The sequence below is a fragment of the Vigna unguiculata genome, chromosome 6 (genome assembly GCF_004118075.2).
Source record: "Vigna unguiculata cultivar IT97K-499-35 chromosome 6, ASM411807v1, whole genome shotgun sequence".
NCBI lineage: Eukaryota > Viridiplantae > Streptophyta > Magnoliopsida > Fabales > Fabaceae > Vigna > Vigna unguiculata.
In genome coordinates this window covers 29,131,497-29,153,859 of record NC_040284.1, presented here as the reverse complement: position 1 = coordinate 29,153,859, position 22,363 = coordinate 29,131,497, and the positions used below count along the sequence as shown (strand labels likewise).

At 29.4% G+C, this 22,363-nt stretch overlaps 1 protein-coding gene and 1 pseudogene across 2 annotated transcripts; both read left to right on the top strand.

The window, feature by feature from the left end:
- The first annotated feature begins 312 nt into the window (after window positions 1-312).
- On the top strand, window positions 313-7,791 carry LOC114187123 (annotated as a pseudogene).
- Window positions 7,792-10,176: 2,385 nt separating this feature from the next.
- LOC114187126 (beta-amyrin synthase-like) lies at window positions 10,177-15,270 on the top strand. Of its 2 annotated transcripts, XM_028075259.1 has the most exons (16): window positions 10,177-10,487; window positions 10,607-10,789; window positions 11,071-11,160; window positions 11,321-11,518; window positions 11,606-11,690; window positions 11,824-11,990; window positions 12,293-12,481; window positions 12,577-12,690; window positions 12,774-12,893; window positions 13,251-13,373; window positions 13,483-13,581; window positions 14,098-14,154; window positions 14,241-14,609; window positions 14,705-14,785; window positions 14,876-14,959; window positions 15,051-15,270. In XM_028075259.1, exons 1-16 carry the CDS (start codon window positions 10,287-10,289, stop codon window positions 15,171-15,173), a joined length of 2,283 nt encoding a protein of 760 aa, XP_027931060.1. In that variant the 5' UTR covers window positions 10,177-10,286; the 3' UTR covers window positions 15,174-15,270. The 2 variants fall into 2 exon arrangements, with proteins under 2 accessions (XP_027931060.1, XP_027931061.1); XM_028075260.1 differs by lacking the exon at window positions 10,177-10,487 and having other exon boundaries at window positions 11,088-11,160.
- The last annotated feature ends 7,093 nt before the right edge of the window (window positions 15,271-22,363 follow it).

The following is a 22,363-nucleotide window of genomic DNA, read 5'->3' as shown; positions in this document are numbered from 1 at the left end:
TTACAAAGATACAAAGAGAAGAAAATCAAGCACCAAATGTTATATGTTAAATAATTTTAATATTTCCGATATAATAAAGGACGAGAGTAAAAAGAAAATCAAAGTGATAATACCATTTTTCAAAAAATAATATATGAACTAAATTCACATTCCCTGTCATAATGTCATTTATTTGACGGTTGGAAAAGCATGTATATCAAAAGTACGTAAATACATAAAGAAACAGATATCGTCCCATTGTATGTTGCTATAAAAGGGATCATTCTGAATCAATGTTATCAGGAGTGAACAACTGCATATTTATCACTCACTACTTCTTCATCAGCAGCAAGTTCTTTCTTCATGCTTATTTATTTATTTATTTTTTACATTTGATTGATTATTGTGGGAAGCAAAGTAAGAGAATTAGAAACATCGAAATATTTTGAACATGGGTCGTGGAAGGAGTTAAATCACATGACCTGATCTAATTATCCTGTTGTCATGCACCAACACTCACGGCTTCCTCACATCTTATTTGCCCCTCATGTTTTTGAAATTCTAGTTTTGTTTGAACTAATTTTTCTAGACTTATAGAAGACAAAAAATGATTTATAGTTAGATTATAGTTGATAACAAATGAATATTTTAAAGTATACATATATTTATGACACAGAAGCGAGGTTATTAAGAAAATGTGGAGGTTGAAGATAGCAGATGGAGGGAAGAGTCCATACATATTCAGCACAAACAACTTTGTTGGAAGACAAATATGGGAGTTTGATTCTGAAGCAAGAAGTGATGAAGAACGAGCCCAGGTTGAAGAAGCTCGTCTACATTTCCATCAAAATCGCTTTCAGCGCAAGGCATGTGGTGATCGACTTTGGCGATTTCAGGTACTTTCTTTCTTAACTTCAACAAAACCTCACTGTTCAGATGCATTAACCATCATTCATATGACTTCTAAGATAATAATTAATTATAAAAATATTTTATATGAAATTTGTGATTGGATGACAGTAGGAAAACAGTATTATTTCGAAACGGAAAGTGTGAATGAAATAAATAATATAACTTTATGTTGCATTTATGGACAGGTTTTGAGGGAGAAAGACTTCAAACAAATAATAAGAAAAGTGAAGATAGAAGAAGATGAAGAAATCACATGGGAGAAGGCTACTCAGACCATAAAGAGAGCCTCTCATTACCTGTCGGCGCTGCAGACTAGTGATGGACATTGGCCTGCTCACCTTGGGGGTTCTCACTTTTTACTCCCATCATGGTAACTTCACTTATTTAAAATATATAACCTATGCTTCTCAATATTAAGATTTGTCTTAAATTGGTTATTAAATTTTAAAAACAAAATCACGAAACTTGTATGAAAAATTCAAAGTCATTTAAGGATGATTGAATTTGTTGGCTTCAGAAATTAATTTGAACAAATGATACTTTTTATTGGTTGAAAAGAAACAATTATATAATATAGTTGCATATACTTTTTTATTTTTTTCAATATCTTAGTCTAACAAATTGAAATTTACAAATACCTATATATAATATTACTTTTCTGTTTGTCTCAAACATTGCAGATTATCTCTATCTACAGTACAGGACATCTTGATTCTGTAATTCTAGAAGAACATCGTAAGGAAATTCTTCGTTACTTGTATAATCATCAGGTACACTTTCAAGTTGATGTTGAAGAAAGAAATCAATACATGTTATTTATCACCTTTTGCTTTTCAATTTGTTAAAATTATATTTAAATTATTTATAACTTATTTAAATCATTGGAAGAACGAAGATGGAGGGTGGGGATTACACATAGAGGGTGGAAGCACGATGTATTGTACGGCACTGAATTACGTAACTCTGAGAATTCTTGGAGAAGGAGCGAATGGAGGTGATAAGAGCGCTTGCGCTAAGGCCAGAAAGTGGATTCATGATCATGGTACCATTACACTTATGCCTTCATGGGGAAAGTTTTGGCTTTCGGTATGCATGCTTTCCTATTCTTTCAACACACAAATCAACAAATGTAAGTTTTTGTGTTTAATTCAAAAAATGTTATTATTGTTGCAGGTTCTTGGTATTGTTGATTGGAGTGGATGCAACCCATTGCCCCCTGAATTTTGGATACTCCCTACTTTTCTCCCCATGCATCCTGGTTAAATATTTCTTTTTTATTTTTCCACTATTTAAGAAATATGACTACTTAAATCAATATTAAAACGAGTATTATTGTATCTTATTTTCGCCTTAATTAAATAATGCAGCTAAAATGTGGTATTATTGTCGGCATGTATACATGCCCATGTCATATATATATGGGAAAAGATTCGTGTGTCCAGTCACACCATTAATCACAAATTTGAGAGAAGAACTCTTTACTGAACCTTATGATGAAAGTACTTGGAAGAAAGCACGTCACAAGTGTGCAAAGGTAATAAATATTTTATAATCCTTTGATTATATTGTAAAATGCGTAGGTAATTAATTCAAAAAAAAAATGATTTTACAATTGTGAAAGAAAATATACATCAACACATAATCTAAACTCTTGACAAAAAGGGTAAATGTTGTTTTACATATACATGACAGGAAGATCTGTATTATCCGCATCACTGGATACAAGATCTAATATGGGACAGTGCATATTTTTTGACTGAACCACTTCTCACACGCTGGCCTTTCAATAAGATCAGAGAAAAGGCACTTGAAGTTGCAATAAAAGGTATTCACTACGAAGATGAAAATACTCGATACATACATGGTGGGTGCATCAACAAGGTAATCATCATAATTTGAAAGCATGAATATTATTTATAGTATGCACAAATCGAAATTTTTAGTTTTTGTGCACTTCATGTTTGTGTTTGGTAGTCTGCATCGTTGCTTGCTTGTTGGGTAGACGATCCAAATGGGGATTCCTTTAAGAAGCATCTTGCAAGGGTCCCAGATTATTTATGGCTTTCAGAGGATGGAATGTGTGTACAGGTATAAATACATCTCAGTTAATATCATCTTAATTATTTTTAATCTCTGAATATACGATAACCATAGAAGATAATAACTTAATTAATGCAATTGTGTATTTATAATGTAGGGAATTAATACGCAAACATGGGATGCTGGTTTCATGGTTCAAGCTTTTCTTGCTACTAATCTAGTTGATGATCTTGGACCCACAATTGCAAAAGCACATGATTTTCTCAAGAAGTCCCAGGTGACAATATCATAAAATTATAATTTCGCTTCCTACATAAACATACAAAAAAATTGTTGGGTGAAGTAACTTCTCCAAAATATATATAATTCATCTAACAAATTATTTTTGGACGGATAGTTCTCGTTCAAAGAATTACATATAAGTAACTAAATAATGAAGTTTAATAATTAATTATTTTTCAAAAAGAAATAGCTGTATTTTTTTTTTATAAAGTAAGAGTATATGAAGTTTAGATTGTGAAATTGAAATTTATTTTCATTTTAAATTTTGATATATTTTTGTTTTTATTTAAATTTAAAAAAAAATATTTTTTAATTTAATAATATTTTTTTGGTTTGTTAAACGATATTTTAAATTAATATTTAAATTGGAACGTGTTAAATTGTGTATCCAATTTAGATGACAATCTGAAACGAGTTTTAATGTAAAAAAAAATGAATGTAATTGAATTAAAATCAGTATATTTATTTTTAAAGTTTAAAAATTAAAATATATTGAAATTTATGATGTTATATATATATATATATATATTTATTTAGAGATTAAAAATATATTTAATTTTTCTTTTATATATGAGGTGGTATTTTTCTCCTTACTAAATTTTTTTAAAGTAAACATTTCCTTAAGTCTGTATAAACATTCGCTTAAATCTGTATTTTGATTTTCAGCGTTTAATACGAATTTAATTGGGATGCGGACTTATAAAATTTTAATAGTCATACTACAATAATGAAATATTATAAGTATTATAAGTCATATAATTACATTATAAAATAGTATGAGTGTTGAAAATTTATAAGAATTGTAAAAATATGAGAAATATAAAATATATTAGATACAAGATATATGTTACAAGATAAATTTTTTATTTATTTTATTCATATATATAGTAAAATAAAAAGTCAAATGACTTTTACAAAAAATTTTTTTAAGAAATAAGTCATAAAATTATTGATTTAAAAATTTTTCCTTTTCAAATACGAATATAATGGAATATAAACTTAAATAAATGTAGATTTTAAACGAATTTTTATGTTAATGAATCTCGTAAATATCTCATTAGTTTTATTCAGTAATAATGAGTTAATATTGTAATATTATAGGTGGTAGAAAACCGTTTAGGGGATTTTAAGAGTATGCTTCATCACATTTGTAAAGGGTCGTGGACCATGGCTGACAGAGACCATGGATTACAACTTTCTGACTGCACTGCAGAATGTCTGAAGGTATTTTACTATTTAGTTTACAAAACATTTTAATTTATTAAAAATTTATGAATAACAAGACGTATATGTTACAGGGTTTTTAACTTACTAATCATCCATGTTTCAGTGTTGTTTACTTTTATCAATGTTGCAAGAAGAGATTGTAGGAGAAAAATTGGAACCTGAAAGGTTATATGACGCGGTCAATTTTATATTGTCACTTCAGGTGAGTATTCTAAACTTTGTGGTAGCCCACTTTTCAATTTCATATGATTAATTTTGTAATCAACGGTCTGTTGTCTTTATTTTTGTGAAAAAATTGCAAAAATAGTAGGATGGTAGAAAAAAATGGCAAAAATTCGTGATGAATAGTTAATATACATGGGTACCAGATACTTAAGGATTTGTTTACAAACGAATCGGATAATATTATCCGTACTTCTGAGTATATATTATCTGGGCAAAATTAAAATTTAATTTATATTTATTAACTTAAATTTAATTAAAATTAAAATTTAATTTATATTTTATTATATTAGATTAATGAAAATTAAAATTTAATTTATATTTATATTTAATTTATATTATATATATATATATATTTTTTTTGTAATTTTATATAAAAAATTTATAAAATATATATCTTTTGTAAATATTTGCGAGCATGCGAGTATTCACGAGTACCAAAAATTTTTAAAAAGATTCGCAGATATTTTTTAAACAGGTACTTGTTAAATAAACAAATAGATAACGGATAGATAATTTATTTACTGGTTGAGTTATGGGTAAACACTATCCGTGTCCAATTGTCATCCTAATCTCTACATAGTTTAAAACATAAAATACTAATTATCGAGAGTAAAATCATTTCTGTTTTTTTTTTCTGCTGCTATAAAAAAGTTGTTTTATTTTTTTGTTTTACTTCCAGTGAGTTGCAGAACAGAGAGGAAAGTCAGAAAAATAGAAACCGAGAGAAGATGTAGAATGATTATTTTTCTTTCCTTCTCATAGGCAACACAAAAGACATATATAGTCTCTTAAGGAATTAACTAACTCGTGCAAAACAAAAGAAATAAACAAAGAACAAAATCTTACAGGATCTTTGCAAAACTATTTTCTAACAGAATTGCCATTGATAACGTAATCTTCCATCCGTTTCGGCCGTTTTCCCTTCCTTTTGGGCTTCACATAATAACTATATTGATATTCTAATTCATGATATTGATAAGGCTCAAATCTAATAGTCCTGTTCCAATTCTTCTTCTTAATTCATAACAACTTCCTTTTTGAGTTCTATCATATAAATCTTCAAATTACTTCCACTTCTTTTAATGTTAAGGTTTTTGTTTTACTTTAAAAAAATACATTAAATTTAATTTTTTACTTCTTAAATTTTAGGCTGACATGCTCTTAAATAATTAATTTTGTTCTTTTCCAAATAATAGTAATTATACTCCAATATATTGAATTGCAGTACAACGTTAGATTCTTTCCATTTAAATGTTAATTGTTTGATTATTCACATATTTTTCTGTAATTTAATATTTTTTTATAATTTTCCTTTACTGAAGTTTGTTCACATTAAAATTGCTTATATAAGATATTTTTACGGAACTACAAGTTTGATTACTGCAGAGTAAAAATGGAGGTGTAACAGCGTGGGAGCCAGCATTAGGTCAAAAGTGGTTGGAAGTAAGTTTGAGTTGATGATTTCTAAAATGCGTATAAATTTGTTCGCTGATGTTGATTTCATTATTTTTTGTTTATTAATTTGTAGAATCTGAATCCGGCGGAATTTCTTGCTGAAATAGTAATTGAGCACGAGTATATTGAGATTACTGGAACAACAATTCAGGCTTTAGTATTGTTCAAAAAACTATATCCAAAGCATAGAAGGGAAGAGATAGAAAAGTTCATTGTGAAAGCAAAACAGTACATTGAAGATCAACAATTACCAAACGGAAGTTGGCATGCGAACTGGGGAGTTTACTTCACGTACAGTTCCTGGTTCGCTCTCGGAGGTTTATCTGCTGCTGGAAACACTTACTCTAACTGTGCTGCCATACGTAAAGCTGTCAAATTTCTACTCTCAATACAGAATGAGGACGGTGGCTGGGGAGAAAACTATCTTTCATCTCCAATGATGGTTTGTAATTAAACCACTATTTATGATTACAATATATGAAATCTGGACACGGACACAAGACATGATTAAATTGAAAAACCATAGGAAATGAGACATGATATACGTATACATTAGATTCAAACTTTTAACTAACACAAAAATAAATCTAATTTATTTATCTAATCTCTAAAAAAGTAAAAAGTAGTGATCATATAATATTTTTTTCTTATTTTTATAATTATAATAGAAACTTATATGATATATTTACAAGTTTATGGGTTTTTTTTAGAAAATTATTGAATTTGTAGTTATTAACATTATGTTGGACTTATGTTAAGATCATATTAAAGACAAACAAATATCTTTCAAATTGGACACTTTACTAATACGTATCTACAAGTATCCGTATTAGATAAGTGTCGGTGTTCAATAAGTGTTGATAGACATGCAACATGTCATTAATGAGACGTGTCCGGACTTCATAGATTACAATTTCCATTAGCTTAAATGTCATTAATTATAAATACTAATGATGAATGCATATGTGCGATGAAGACGTACGTGGGTCTTGAAGGGAATCGATCGCATGTTGTTCAAACAGCGTGGGCTCTAATGGCTTTAATTAATGGCGGACAGGTACTCTTCTCATTTGCATCTGCTGGATTTCAACATCTCTAATGCCTTTAAGTGTTGTTGTTATTCGTTTTCTGAATTTGGCATATGTAGGCTGAGAGAGATCCAACACCTCTTCATCGTGCTGCAAAGTTACTCATTAATTCTCAGTTAGAAGATGGTGACTGGCCCCAACAAGTACCTCTCAAATCTCTATCCTTTAAACTATGAGTCTTAGTTAATATCATTGCACCACAATTTCAATTTTTTAACGTTCGTTTGTGACGCAGGAAGCCTTGGGAGCGTACCAGAGAAGTTGCATACTTCATTACCCACTCTATAGAAATGTTTTTCCGCTGTGGGCTTTGACTGAATACCGTAACAAAGTTTTGGTGCATTCCACAACTCTCTAGCTTGAGATGTTGTAAGATCAAAAAGACAATCCCGTGCCACACAAAATTCCGACAAATAATAAATCAAAGTTGTATCAACTTTGATAACTTTATTTCTGTTTATATGGTTTTCAAATTCTGGAATAAATATACATTAAATAATACAACACAATGTATCAGGGTATTAAGTGTTTGGCAAGTGTAAATCGATGGAGTAATATATTGGACAAGTCTAAATATTATTGTATTGTTCCGAAAATAATCTGATTTAAATTAAATTGATTTACAAATAAAAATTGAAAATAACAAAACATTTTAGGATGAGAAAAAAAGTAAATTCAGAATTTAACTTGCCGATAAGAAAAAATTCAAAATTTAACTGTAAAGATGAAAAGGAATTGACACAATGGAAAAAAAAAAAAACTTGATAGAGGAAAATATCATATAAAAGCTTAATTGAATTGGGTTTCATGATCCATTTAAAAGCAAAAAATCAAACAATATTTTTCTATTTCCTACTCTAGGATTCACACCTTAGTAAGAAGTCCTAATGTGTTAGCGACAAGTCTAAACTTTAATAAGAACCCTAATGTCTTATACCTCTCCTTGTTAAGTTTGCATTAATGATCAAAATTTTGATGTTATGAAAGACTAATGATGTACTTTATGTCTAGATGCACAATCAACTAGTAGTAGTATATTCTAGTATAGGTTATAATATAGTGTCCAATAATTATATACCCACAAATCTGCAATTAATAATTATCATGCAGTGAAAACAAGAATAGAACACAAAAGTGATGGAAATGAATTATATTGATTAATGAAATTCGCCGTTGAGAATTAAGAATACATTATACCCAAATGTAAACGAGGGAGTTAGATATTCCTAAGCATATTGAAGACTGATGGTGAAATTGAATGCCTCTACCCTTCAGAATGTCCTTCTACCTTCAAGTGTAGAGATATCAAGTTTCCTATACTTTCATAATTGGATTGGGCCTAAAATTTACATTTGATTTGATACTTGAATAAATTGTAAGAGATAATTCCTTATATATATATATATATATATATATATCTTTTAATCTTTGAAGATTTCATATCTTTGAATTATTGTTCAATTATTCTGACTTAATTTGAGTAATGACGTATGGATATCTAATACAGTTGATAATCTTTGACTATTAAATATTTCACTCATTTTGTTGATAATATTTTCAAATATTGAAGATTTCCATTTATTTGTAGAATATAATACACAAATCTATCTTTTCCACTCTTATTTAATAAAACCTAAAATATTAAATAAAATATAAAATACAAACATGATAATATCAAATTATCATACCTACTTGATTATTATTATTATCCGAACTCCAATTATATTCGCATTCCATAATCTTCCACTTCACACATCTTTAGAAGCACGCACATTCTTCTCTCTCAAATTTCTATTATCACTGATGCCTTCCAACGCCATCATCCATCTCTTGTTGATTTTAAAGTCAATCTTCCACAACAAACACAAACCTACCCACTTAATTAACATACTTTGAGTAAAACCTTAAACAATCATATTAACATAGTTTAATAAATAATTCTCTTTTGTTTTCTCTTAAATTATATAAACATGAGAAGATGTATATGGACAATGATGTATAAATATTGTTATTATTGAGTGGCAAATTTTTGGAGTATTTTATTTAATAAAGGGTGTCTGGCATGGGAACTTGAGGGCCACCATTTAGCCATGATAGGAGAATTATAAATAGAATAAATACGATAATGCTAACCTATAGTGGGAGAGCTTAATATTTTGTTTGTAGTTGGTTTAACCATCCCATCTGGTATAGGAGTGGATTAGACTATCAATGGTTACAAATACTAAGAAATTTTTAGTTTAATAATAATGAAATAATTGATCTGGGTCACTCTCTTATGTATGGACAACACCAGGATTTTGATATACGTAATACTAGATTTTTGATGTTTTTTTGACAAGTACTCTATTATTAATATATTTTTGGTCAAAAAAAGATAAAAACTCTCTCATCACTCTGGATTGCAACAATCATGGGCCCTTGTTACCTTTGGCTACATGAACGAAAACAAAATAAAAGAGAGTGAATAATACTTTCCATGATTGCAGTCACTCACTTCCGTTCTCAACTCTTATCTTCCATTTATTTTTTTATCAACAAAGAATAAATATAAATTAAAGAGAGTACTTGCTCTAACTTATCTTTCATCTCCTACCCTCTGACCCATCATCTCTCTAGCAATTTTTTCTTTTCCTTTGGTTAAAAACAGCCGCAACAACCATTAAGATGTTGGGTTATATTCTCAACATAAGATAAAAAAAATTATAAATTAGACCTATTTTATTAGATATATATTGGATCTATTGGAAAATAATTTTTTGACTACTAAATTTTGATAACTTTCTCTTACAATCTTAGGTGATATTTTCTAAGTGGTTTTCCATTTTTTTATTTTCTGATTCTCAATATTTCAAAACCAGTTAGAAGATGACACCTCATGTTGTAAAAAAAAGTTGTCAAAATTTAGTAGTAAAAATATCATTGTCCATTCAACATATTAAAAAAGTCAATCCATATCCACCCTTAATGTAATAGTTGTGGTTGTTTGGACTGGTTTTTCGAGACATACGAGAAAACAAATGAGACTTAAAGTATACGTATATTTATGAGGCAGAAGCAATTAAGGTTATTAAGAAAATGTGGAGGTTGAAGATAGCAGATGGAGGGAAGAGTCCATACATATTCAGCACAAACAACTTTGCAGGAAGACAAATATGGGAGTTTGATTCTGAAGCAGGAACTGATGAAGAACGAGCCCAGGTTGAAGAAGCTCGTCTACATTTCCATCAAAATCGCTTTCAGCACAAGGCATGTGCTGATCGACTTTGGCGATTTCAGGTACTTCTTCTTTCTTATCCTCAACAAAACCACACTATTCAGATTCATTAACCATCATTCATATGACTTTTAAGTAACAATGGAATAAATAATATAATTATATGCTCCATTTTTTAAAGATTTTGAGGGAGAAAGACTTCAAACAAAGAATAAGAAAAGTGAAGATAGAAGATGAGGAAATTACATGGGAGAAGGCTACTCAGACCATTAAGAGAGCCTCTCATTACCTCTCGGCACTGCAAACTAGTGATGGCCATTGGCCTGCTCACTTTGGGGGTTCCCACTATTTCATTCCTATAATGGTAACTTCAACTTATTCTAAATATATCATATACACTTTTTAATATTAACATTTATTTTAAATTGATTATCAAGTTTTACAAACTTAATCACGAAGTTGATTTTGATCAAAAATCTCAAATCAAAGTCATTTAAAAGGATGATTGAATTTGGTGGTTCCAAAATTATAGTTTTGAAGAAATGATATATAGGATTTGGTTTTCTCAATATCTTAGTATAACAAATTGAAATTTACAAATTTCTGTATACAACATCACTTTTCAATGTGCCTCAAACGTTGCAGATCATTTCTGTCTACAGTACAGGGAATCTTGATTCTGTAATTCAAGAAGAGCATCGTAAAGAAATTCTACGTTACTTGTATAATCATCAGGTACACTTTCAAGTTGATGTTGAAGAAAGAAAACAATACATGCTATTTTTCACCTTTTGCTTTTCCATTTGTTAAAATGATTATATCTTTAAATTATACATAACTCATGAAATTTGAAAGTTCGTTCTTAATATATACGAATTTTGGTAACCATGGGAAGAATGAAGATGGAGGGTGGGGATTACACATAGAGGGTGGAAGCACGATGTATTGTACGGCACTGAATTACGTAACTCTGAGAATTCTTGGAGAAGGAGCGAATGGAGGTGATAAGAACGCTTGCGCTAAGGCCAGAAAGTGGATTCATGATCATGGTACCATTACACTTATGCCTTCATGGGGAAAGTTTTGGCTTTCGGTATGCATGCTTTCCTATTCTTTCAACACACAAATCAACAAATGTAAGTTTTTGTGTTTAATTCAAAAAATGTTATTATTGTTGCAGGTTCTTGGTATTGTTGATTGGAGTGGATGCAACCCATTGCCCCCTGAATTTTGGATACTCCCTACTTTTCTCCCCATGCATCCTGGTTAAATAATTTACTTTTATTTTTCCACTATTTAAGAAATATGACTAGTTAAATCAATATATACGCAATAATAATTCATTATTATAAGTTGACTATTATTGTATCTTATTTTCACCTTAATCAAATAATGCAGCTAAAATGTGGTATTATTGTCGGCATGTATACATGCCCATGTCATATATATATGGGAAAAGATTCGTGTATCCAGTCACACCACTAATCACAAGTTTGAGACAAGAACTCTTTACTGAACCTTATGATGAAAAGACTTGGAAAAAAGCTCGTCACAAATGTGCAAAGGTAATGAATATTTTGTCATTAGTGGAAATATTCTTGTTCAATTTAGACAAATTATAGTTCTTTTGATTAAATTGTAAAATGCGTATTCAAGCGAAGTTTAAAAAAGTGGTTGAATTTCTCAAATGGTAAAAAAAAGTGCAACCTAATCTGAAAGTTGCAGATCTAATCAATCATTTCCTCACTATGAATTTTTATTGAATTTAAAAAAAATGATTTTAAAAGTATGAAAAGGATGTTATATTGTTTTACATAATGTGAGTGTGACCAAAAGGATGCTATACTGTTTTACATATACATGACAGGAAGATCTTTATTATCCGCATCACTGGATACAAGATCTAATATGGGACACTGCTTATTTATTCACTGAGCCACTTCTCACTCGCTGGCCTTTCAATAAGATCAGAGAAAAGGCACTTGAAGTTGCAATAAAAGGTATTCACTACGAAGATCAAAATACACGATACATACAGGCTGGGTGTATCAACAAGGTAATCATCGCAATTTCAAAAGCATGTATATTATTTATAGTATATGCACCAATCGAAATTTTTAGTTTTGGTCACTTCATGTGTGTTCTTCGTAGTCTGCATCTATGCTTGCTTGCTGGGTAGAAGATCCAAATGGAGATGCCTTTAAGAAGCATCTTGCAAGGGTCGCAGATTATTTATGGCTTTCAGAAGATGGAATGTGTGTACAGGTATATAAATACATCTTAATTATTTTTAATCTCTGATAATAGAAGATGATAACTTAAATAATGTAATTGTCTAAATAATGTAGGGAATAAATACCCAAAGCTGGGATGTTGGTTTCGCCGTTCAAGCTCTTCTCGCTACTGGTCTAATTGATGATCTTGGTCCCACACTTGAAAAAGCACATGATTTTATCAAGAAATCTCAGGTGAGTATATTATTAACTTACAAATTTTTTCTTTTTATATAAACATACAAAAGAAATCTTACGTGAACTAACTTCTACAAAATATATAATTAATCTGACATTTTATTTTGGATGGATAATTGTTCTTCACATATTTACTTATAAGCAACTAAATAATGAAGTTTAATAACTAATTACTTTTTTTAAAAAATTAAGTCCTTATATTATTTAGAAATTGTGAATTTAAATTTCACATTGAAAAAAATAAAAAAATTTTGAGCAATACAAAAAAACTCACAAAATTATGATTTGAGCCCGTCATTAGAAAATATTGATTAGTTTTATTAGGCAATAAATGAATTGATATTGTAATTATAGGTAGTAGAAAACCGTTCAGGAGATTTCAAGAGTATGTTTCATCACATTTCTAAAGGGGCATGGACCTTTGCTGACAGAGATCACGGAGTACAAATCTCTGACGGCACTGCAGAATGTCTCAAGGTAATATTTAACTACTTCGGTTACAAACATTTTTATTTGTTAAAAACAACATAAATAAAACAACATGTATATGTTCCATGATTTTAACAAACTAATCATCCTGTTTCAGTGTTGTTTACTTTTATCAATGTTGCCAGAAGAGATCGTAGGAGAAAAATTGGAACCTGAAAGGATGTATGACACGGTCAATTTTATATTGTCACTTCAGGTGAGTATTATAAAATTTGTGGTAGCACACTTTTCAATTTTATATGATTAATTTGGTAATCAATGATTTATGATCTTAGTTTTTGTGAAAATGGAAACTAAAAAAGATTGTATAAAGCACAGGAGTGCGTAATCCACATCTACATAAGTTAAACATAAAATACTTTTTATACTTATTATCAAAGTAAACTATTTCTGTTGTTTCTGTTGCTATAAAACAAGTTATTTTGTTTTTTGTTTAGCATACAAAATCTTAAATTTACGTTGGGTTGTTTCTTTTTAGGTTAAGATTTTGTTTTACTCTAAAATACATTATATTTAATTTTACTTCTTAAATTTTTGGTCGGCATGCTCTTAAGTAATTACTTAAAAAAATTCTTTTTCTTCTCTAAATCTTAGTAATGGTACACCAATATATTGAATTGCAGTACAACGGTATGTTCTTTACATTCAAATTATAATTGTTTTGATTATTCGCATGTTTTTTTTTACGGAACTACAAGTTTGATTACTGCAGAGCAAAAATGGAGGTTTACCTGTGTGGGAGCCTGCAAAAGCTCAAAAGTGGTTGGAAGTAAGTCTGAATTAATGATTTCTGTAATGTGTATAAATATGTTTGCCGATGTTGACTTCATTATTTTTGTTGTGGTTAATTTGTAGAATCTGAATCCGGCGGAATTTCTTGCTGACATAGTAATTGAGCACGAGTGTATTGAGTGTACTGGATCAGCACTTCAGGCTTTAGTATTGTTCAAAAAACTATATCCAAAGCATAGAAGGGAAGAGATAGAGAAGTTCATTGTGAAAGCAACTAAGTACATTGAAAATCAACAATTACCGAATGGAACTTGGCACGCCAACTGGGCGGTTTGCTTCACTTACAGTTCCTGGTTCGCACTCGGAGGTTTAGCTGCTGCTGGAAACACTTACTCTAACTGTGCTGCCATGCGTAAAGCTGTGAATTTTCTACTCTCAATACAAAATGATGATGGTGGGTGGGGAGAAAGTTATCTTTCATGTTCAATGAAGGTTTGTAATTAAACCACTATTATTTATGATCACAATTTCCATTAGATTCAATTTCATTAATTATAAATATTAATGAATGCATATGTTCCACGAAGACGTACGTGGGTCTTGAAGGGAATCGATCGCATGTTGTTCAAACAGCGTGGGCTCTAATGGCTTTAATTAATGGCGGACAGGTACTCTTCTCATTTGCATCTGCTGGATTTCAACATCTCTAATGCCTTTAAGTGTTGTTGTTATTCGTTTTCTGAATTTGGCATATGTAGGCTGAGAGAGATCCAACACCTCTTCATCGTGCTGCAAAGTTACTCATTAATTCTCAGTTAGAAGATGGTGACTGGCCCCAACAAGTACCTCTCAAAACTCTATCCTTTAAATTATTTATGTATTATCAATTGCACCAAAATTGTTTAATGTTTGTGTGTGACTTAATTGTGGCAGGAGGCCGTGGGTGTATACAAGAGTAGTTGCTTGGTTCATTATGTATTCTACAGAAATGTTTTTCCACTATTGGCTTTGAGTGAATATCGTACCAATGTTTTAGTGCATTATACTTCTGTTTAACTTGAGAACTTGGAAGCTCAAGAAGACAATTGCATATACATGAAAAAAAAAACCTACAAATAAAATCAAAGTTGGTGGCCAACTTTGATAACTTTATTTCTATTATAGACTTGTAACTCTGGAACAAATATTTTGCATTAAATATACAACAATAAAGAGGTTATTATATGCTCTTACTAAATTTATTTTCAACTTTCAAATTTGTGTAAGGTTTAGGATTATTTATCACTATCTCGGTACAATTTTAATATAACAAAATTTTCAGTGTAGTCATTTTAATATAACAAAATGTCGGTACAAATGTAATAGATAAGTACGAGTATAAGGTCCATGATGCCTCATAACATGAAAATGTAAGGGTTATTGGAAGTAATATAACTCATGATTAGGCATAGCAAAAGATGGCGATTACCAGTCTAGCCAACCTGATAAACGAAATATACCAAACAAATGTGTTAGGATAATGGTGTGGCAGTTATTGGAAGACAGTTTTCTAGACAAAGATAATCTTTGGGCGTCTAAACTCTGGGACAGCAAGAGATTTTGGTCTGTAATTTCATGCGACTTAATACTTTTTTTCTAACATTGAATGTAAAATTCCTTAACATCCTACCTCATAAAAAACGAGACTGATAAACCTCAATGACAGTAAAAGTGTAAGCACAATTTCTGAGACAGAAACACCTATGTATTTCACAATAGGACCATAAACCATGTAATGCAAATGCCAGTTGTTCGGGTTTGTAGTTATGAGGCAGAGACTTGCACTCTGAAATACCTTCCAAAGAAATGCAGACCAAATTCTCATAAAGTCAGAATCATAAAAATTCTGTTGTTTTCAGGAAGCTTCCATCAGTAAATGAAAATCCAACCTATTTATGATATGGTACGAGCAAACTCAAATCATAGATATGCATTAAGAATAAGAAATTCCATGAGCTTAATTTTGAAAAGAGGGAAGAGGAAAAGTAATTAACAATATGATTAATAAAACAGTGAACATGAAATGAAACACAATGAAAAGCTTTAACTGAGAGATCAAACACACTTGGACTATTAATCCCAATAGCCCCATAATTATTCATAAAAAACCAACCATAATTAAGCAATGTGAACAATCCATCTATATATGAATATGATCCCACTTCCTGTGTCAGGTATATCACTAATCCAAATTGCATAATTATGTGAGACCTTGCAGGTAGAACAACCAGAGCTAAAAGCCATCTGATTGGTCATAGAAACACAAACCAAGTACCCAAAACAAACAATTCAAACTTCCAGCTATGTAACGTGCAGCACAGAAAAAATGTGTTATTTAAAGGCTTTGAGTAGCTGAAAGGGAATTAACATTGCGGTATTAAATCGGCTTTTTTTTTTAAACATGGTTGTTTTGAGCTCGTATGGTTAATTGAAATTTTTTTATAATAAAATGAAGTTGTTAGGACTCATGACATTAAGACTTTATGAATATAGTTGATTGATTTTTTGTTCTTACAAAACAAAAGTCATTAGAACTCTTACCGATTGTTATATTTAAAAAAAAATACAAGATTAAAGTCGTGATGAATGTTGATAACTTTAATAATGAAGTCGTCATGAAACTTAACGACTTCCTTCAGATATACAAAAACAAATAAAAGTCTTGATGACTTTAACTTTAAAAAAAAAACACCAGTCACACTACGACTTCGGTCTAAATGTCATCTCACAACCTCACTTTAAAAAAAAAACTTTTACATTTATAATAACTTTAGTCCGAATGTTCAAAAGAATCTTTTTTACAAAAGAACCTATGAAATCTCTTCTCTCTGTTGATCTCTTATGTCTTCCTCTGCTCTCACACTGTCTCTCTGTTCTGATCTTTTTATAGGTTCGTCCAAACAACAATCACTCCGTGTAAAGATTCATTTTGCATTATCTGATTGAGTCGTTCTTATTCTGGTATAATATAACTTCATTCTTGTATTGTAGTTAAAATATACATTCTGAATCAATAAAAAAGATTGCAGAGTTCCATGTTGAGTGAAATTTTGACCGTCTCAATTCTTCTGTTTCTTAATTCTTCCTGTTTCTTTAATCTTTCTGTTTCAACAGTGAATCTATTAACCATCGTCAAAATATTTGTGGCGATGTATAGCTGATAAGAACAATGTCGTTAAGCATCGCAAAGTAAAAGAAATCAATCTAACAGAGTGACATTGACACGCCCGCTGCCACTGGAATGGAGGACACCGCCAGACTTCTTGGGACGGGGCCAACCACCTTACTTCTTGGTACGCTGCGGGTCAATTTCATATAAAACTAATTAAGGATCTTTATAATTCTCACTCGATATAATAGAGCACTAACCTTGATTCATGGGAAATCTTATGAATATGCGTTTTTCAAATTTGTAATCTTGTGTGCTCTTCACGTTTTCCGGTTTATCTTTTTGCCTTTCTTTCTCTTCTCACACATTTTTGATGGGTTACTGTGAAAAGAACCTTATGGCCAGAGACAGAACCCAGTTTCTTTTATAAACCAACATCCATCAAGTTGGTTTTTATTTTATCTTTCTCTTTATTTTATTATCATTTCTCATAATAATAATTCATAAGTCTTTATATTTTATTAAATCATAATTGGACTATCAAAATATTTTAAATGAGTCACTAATAGAATTAATTGAATTAATTCTAACACTTCAAACTTGTATTATAGAATTTCCCTAAACTTTAGTGTTTTTTTTGGATAACGATGTTTATTCAAATTAAAGATAAATAAATAAATAAAATAATATGTAAAATAATTTTAAATATCAAGTAGTGAATGGACACACATAAAAAAATTTTAAAACATATTTTAAAGAAAGAGTACAAAAACAGTAATCGGTTTATGCTGAGCTTAATGCATCTAGTATTGTATAATTATTTTCGTTATAAATACCTAAAAAATTATTGAGAACTATATGTATTAATAATATAATTATATAGTTGTATGAAAAATATGGGGTTCGGTCTTTAGAATACTAGTTGGAGTTTGTTTAAAGTTATATTTATAGTATTACACCAATGTGATTGTACATTATAAATTGATAGCAAATTATCATTATTTTAATTTGTTCAAATGTTTCTTAAAATTTAAATTTTTAAATATCTGTTTTTGAATAATTTTGTTTTAAATTATCATTAAATATTTATATATAATTTTAATTAATTTTTTGTTATATTTTTCTAATAAATATAATCTTCCTTTGCATAACATAAGTAATTTCAGATAACATCAAAAGTTTAAAAATACATTGTAATCCATTTTAATAAAATAAAAATGCTAATTAAATTTTAATATTGAGACTGGAATGAGCGGCGAGAACAATGTGGATTCTCAGAAGAGAGTGAACAATGATGGGAAATAGATGAAAACGAGAGAGGGAGAAAAATGAATGCAGCGTGGAAAGAGAAAAATTGAATACTAGAAGGTAGATGACTTTTAACTACAATTGGAATCGGAACCATATTTCTCTTAGCAACACTTAATGGTCATTATTTCTAGTTTTCATAACGGTTGCCCAGTAACAGTTGTTGAAAACTTCGCTTTAATTAAAAAGTCCCATCACATATTTTTGTGACATTATTTTGTAGGCTTCGTTATTTGTGAAAGCGTACTTTTAGTCGAGTGTAGAAAAAAAAAATATACTCAAATTTATTTTTTATATTAAATTTGTTACATCATTATTTATGAACAATAATTGTTTTTGCCGACGTTTGACCGATTATATATTGAATAAATGTTTAGCAAGAACCAAAATTTTGTGTTACCTTAACGTTTTTTTCAACTTTTTTATGTCAAGACCTACCGGTTTTTTTAGGATAGTTGACCTAAAATTTCGATAACGTGATGTGATGGTTTCGTTATATGGAAAATAGTTGACCGTTGTGATATTTCGTCCGTTAGTTTCGCTTGTTGAGGGAATCCCTTGCCGTCATGACGTTCTTTCAATTCATAATACTGATGAGTCATTAGACGTGTTTTAGTCGACCTTAAACAGACTATTAATCGGGTAGAGTTTGAGTGTGTCTGGTCATTACAGTAACTAATATAAAAATAATTCTCCGAACTTTGATTTTATCTAGAGTAAATCAAATTTATGAGAAAAAGGATTTGAGTTCATGAGTTTATAATATACAGTTTTTCAATTTAAACTTTTCGGTTCTTAGACATTCTTATACCAATTCACTTGTTCTAAAGTAATTTCATTCAAACACTTAAATGAGATAATGTTATATAAACATTTTACTTGTATTAACATTTTAATAATATTTCATGCAAACTTTAGCTTTTTAGATGCAATTCACATGATCACGTTATAACAAAGTTCTTCAATTCATCAAACGAAGCCTTAAGTTTGTTCGATAATTAGAACTTGTTATACAAAACATGTCAAATGAAGCTTTAATTATTCCATCTTTTGAATACAAGAATGCAGCGTTTTAGCGGCCAAAAATTGACGGTGGTTAGAAGTCGGACTCTACTAGAGTTGGTCAACCCGAAGCTACACCGACACAAAAGAGATAAGGTAGTGATATGGTGACTCTAACATCTCCGGCGGAAGTCCTCTATCGTCAATGGAATGACCCACATCACTGCCTCCTCGTTCCTCTTCTTCGCTTCAATTCAAGCCCTCCTCCTCTTTGTTAGGGTTTGGTGTTGCATTTCGGGGTATGCATCAATATGGAAGGGATAGAGGTTATTGAAATCTACACAACAATTATTGGAAGACTTATGTGATGGTGGGGTTCGTGGAATTGTAAGCTGGTGGGGTTGTTTGGTGGGGATGATTCACTTGGGAAATATGAAAATGAGAGCAGGATGACGAATTCGGTTGGGTAATTAATGTGCATAAAGCGATTGAAGAATTCCACTGGAAGAGATTTATATTCCGTAAAATTGTGTTATTGATATCATTGATTGTGTATAAGATTAAATAAACTTGGAATTTTAGCCTTTTAAGTTCATTTTAGATTAAGGATGAGATAAAGTAATTGAAATATATTAGATTTTTTTTTAATGAAATAATTTAATTTATATTTTAAAATGAATTTAATTTTTTTTTAAATAAAGAATGGATATAAATTAGAAAGAGCACTTAAGGGATGTTCTAATCCTTCTACAAAACAACCATGTACATATTGATGCTCTAACTTGGTATCATAGTACTATCAAAACAAAAAGCTAGAATAATAGTATAACCGTGAACGAAAAATTATATCATTGAGTCTGAATCTAGTTAGTTTGACCTTTGATTTGGGAGACTGATCTTGATTTTTAGTTTGAGTAAATTCTTGAATATTTAACCTGGGTTGACTAGGTTTGATTTTCGATCTTCAACCTAACTTAACTTTTGGTCTCCAATTTGACTTGATTTTTATCTAGGCCCTACACGACTTGACCTTTGATCCGAGTCAACACGACTCGACCTTCAACTGAGGTCGACATAACTTGACCATTGACCCAAGTCATCACTGCTCGACCTTCAGCTTATGTCGGTACAACTTAACCTTTGACTCAGACTAATACAATTTGACATTCGTTCCTAGCCAACACATTTTGACCTCTTCTCTGGACATTCGACTCAACCTTCGTGAGTGGAATGTAAAAGAATGGAATTTCAATTTTCTCATACTTTTGAGAACATTTGAAAATTTTCTATTTTATTAATTTAAAAATACTTTCTAAAATTTTTAAATTTGAATTAATTTATAATTACTTTATCTAAACAAGTCATTTTAATAAAAAACAATTAAAATTTTTTAAAATGAATTTTCCTTCTAAATTACCTCGGTCCAAACATACAATTATTCATTCCATCAGGGAATTCTCTCATCCTTTTCCTTTTCACCTATTTTTATTTGTGGTTTTTAAGTCAATTTATTCATAAAAATTCTGACTTCATTTTATTTGTTGTTCAAAAAGTGAATCTAATATTAATGTGATTTAAAATATTATTTCAAGAAAATAACTTACAAATTTAGGATGTTATAATATATAAATAACTAATATATATATATATATATATATATATATATATATATATATATATATATATATATAATATTAATAGAATATTTGTAATGATTACAAAGTTAGAACTTTTAATATTATTATTTACATATAAAAAAAAGTAGATAGACAAAGCTTAATAATATTTATCAGTTTAAAAAAGTTTTAAAAATTCGTTTATTGATATTGTTTATTTATTTTCTTTAGTTTGATTCTCAGTTATATTGAATATTTTTTTTAATATAACATTTTCATATATTAGGAACTCATGTTGTTTGTTTTATCATATGAATTATATAAAATACATCTTGGATAAATTAAAATTGTTAGTATTTATTTATTAACAATTTTATGATTAATTTTTGTGAAAAGTGTCATTTAAAAATTGAAGAACTTATTTAAATTTTTATTTATAATAAAAATACAATAAATAAAATAAATAAATAAATAATATTAAAAATTACTTGAGTGTATTCGAAGTTATCTAGAAAGAACCCTTGGAATAAATTATCTATGGTCTACACTTGCAAATCATTCATGTGATGTGTTTGGGGGTTGAGGAGCATCACTCCATTCAATAACTGTATTACGTAGACAACTTCTCATTTTAGGGTAAAGGATCATCAATCTCAATCAAATGGTTGTACTTTCAAAATATTAAGAGTAATTAAACATTCAACAATGATAGGTTGACAATATTTTTCCTTAAACCTTTATGTACAATTTCTTTTATTTACAGCAAGATCTAATTGAGGGAACTGAATAAATAATGAGATTTAAAAAAATAAACCTATTAAAAGTTATTTAAAAGTACACGTTCGAATCTAGTAACAATTGTTCTAATAAGAAAAATAGAAAATTATGTTTGCCTCAGTATTCTTTTTAATTTTTATATATTTTTTAATTGAAGATTTAATATACGAGATTTTAAATTATGTGATTTTTGACTTTTGTTATATTTAAAGTTTAACTTTATAAAAAACATTTTCATAAAAAAATTAAAGAAAATAAAATTATAAAATATATAATATTATTGTTTTATATTTAAATTTAGTGTTCAATAACAATTTTTTATTGTTATTATAATAATATAAGGACTAAATTCGCAGTCATTTGACAGTTATAAAAAAAGAAGTCCAAGTAGTCTA

Bases quoted from the DNA above. Each gene is read 5' to 3' on its own strand.
- LOC114187126 (XM_028075259.1), top strand. From the start codon at position 10,287: ATGTGGAGGTTGAAGATAGCAGATGGAGGGAAGAGTCCATACATATTC. The intron at 11,519-11,605 runs GTATGCATGCTT...TTATTGTTGCAG, and splicing joins GGGGAAAGTTTTGGCTTTCG to GTTCTTGGTATTGTTGATTG. The intron at 11,691-11,823 runs GTTAAATAATTT...CAAATAATGCAG, and splicing joins TTTTCTCCCCATGCATCCTG to CTAAAATGTGGTATTATTGT.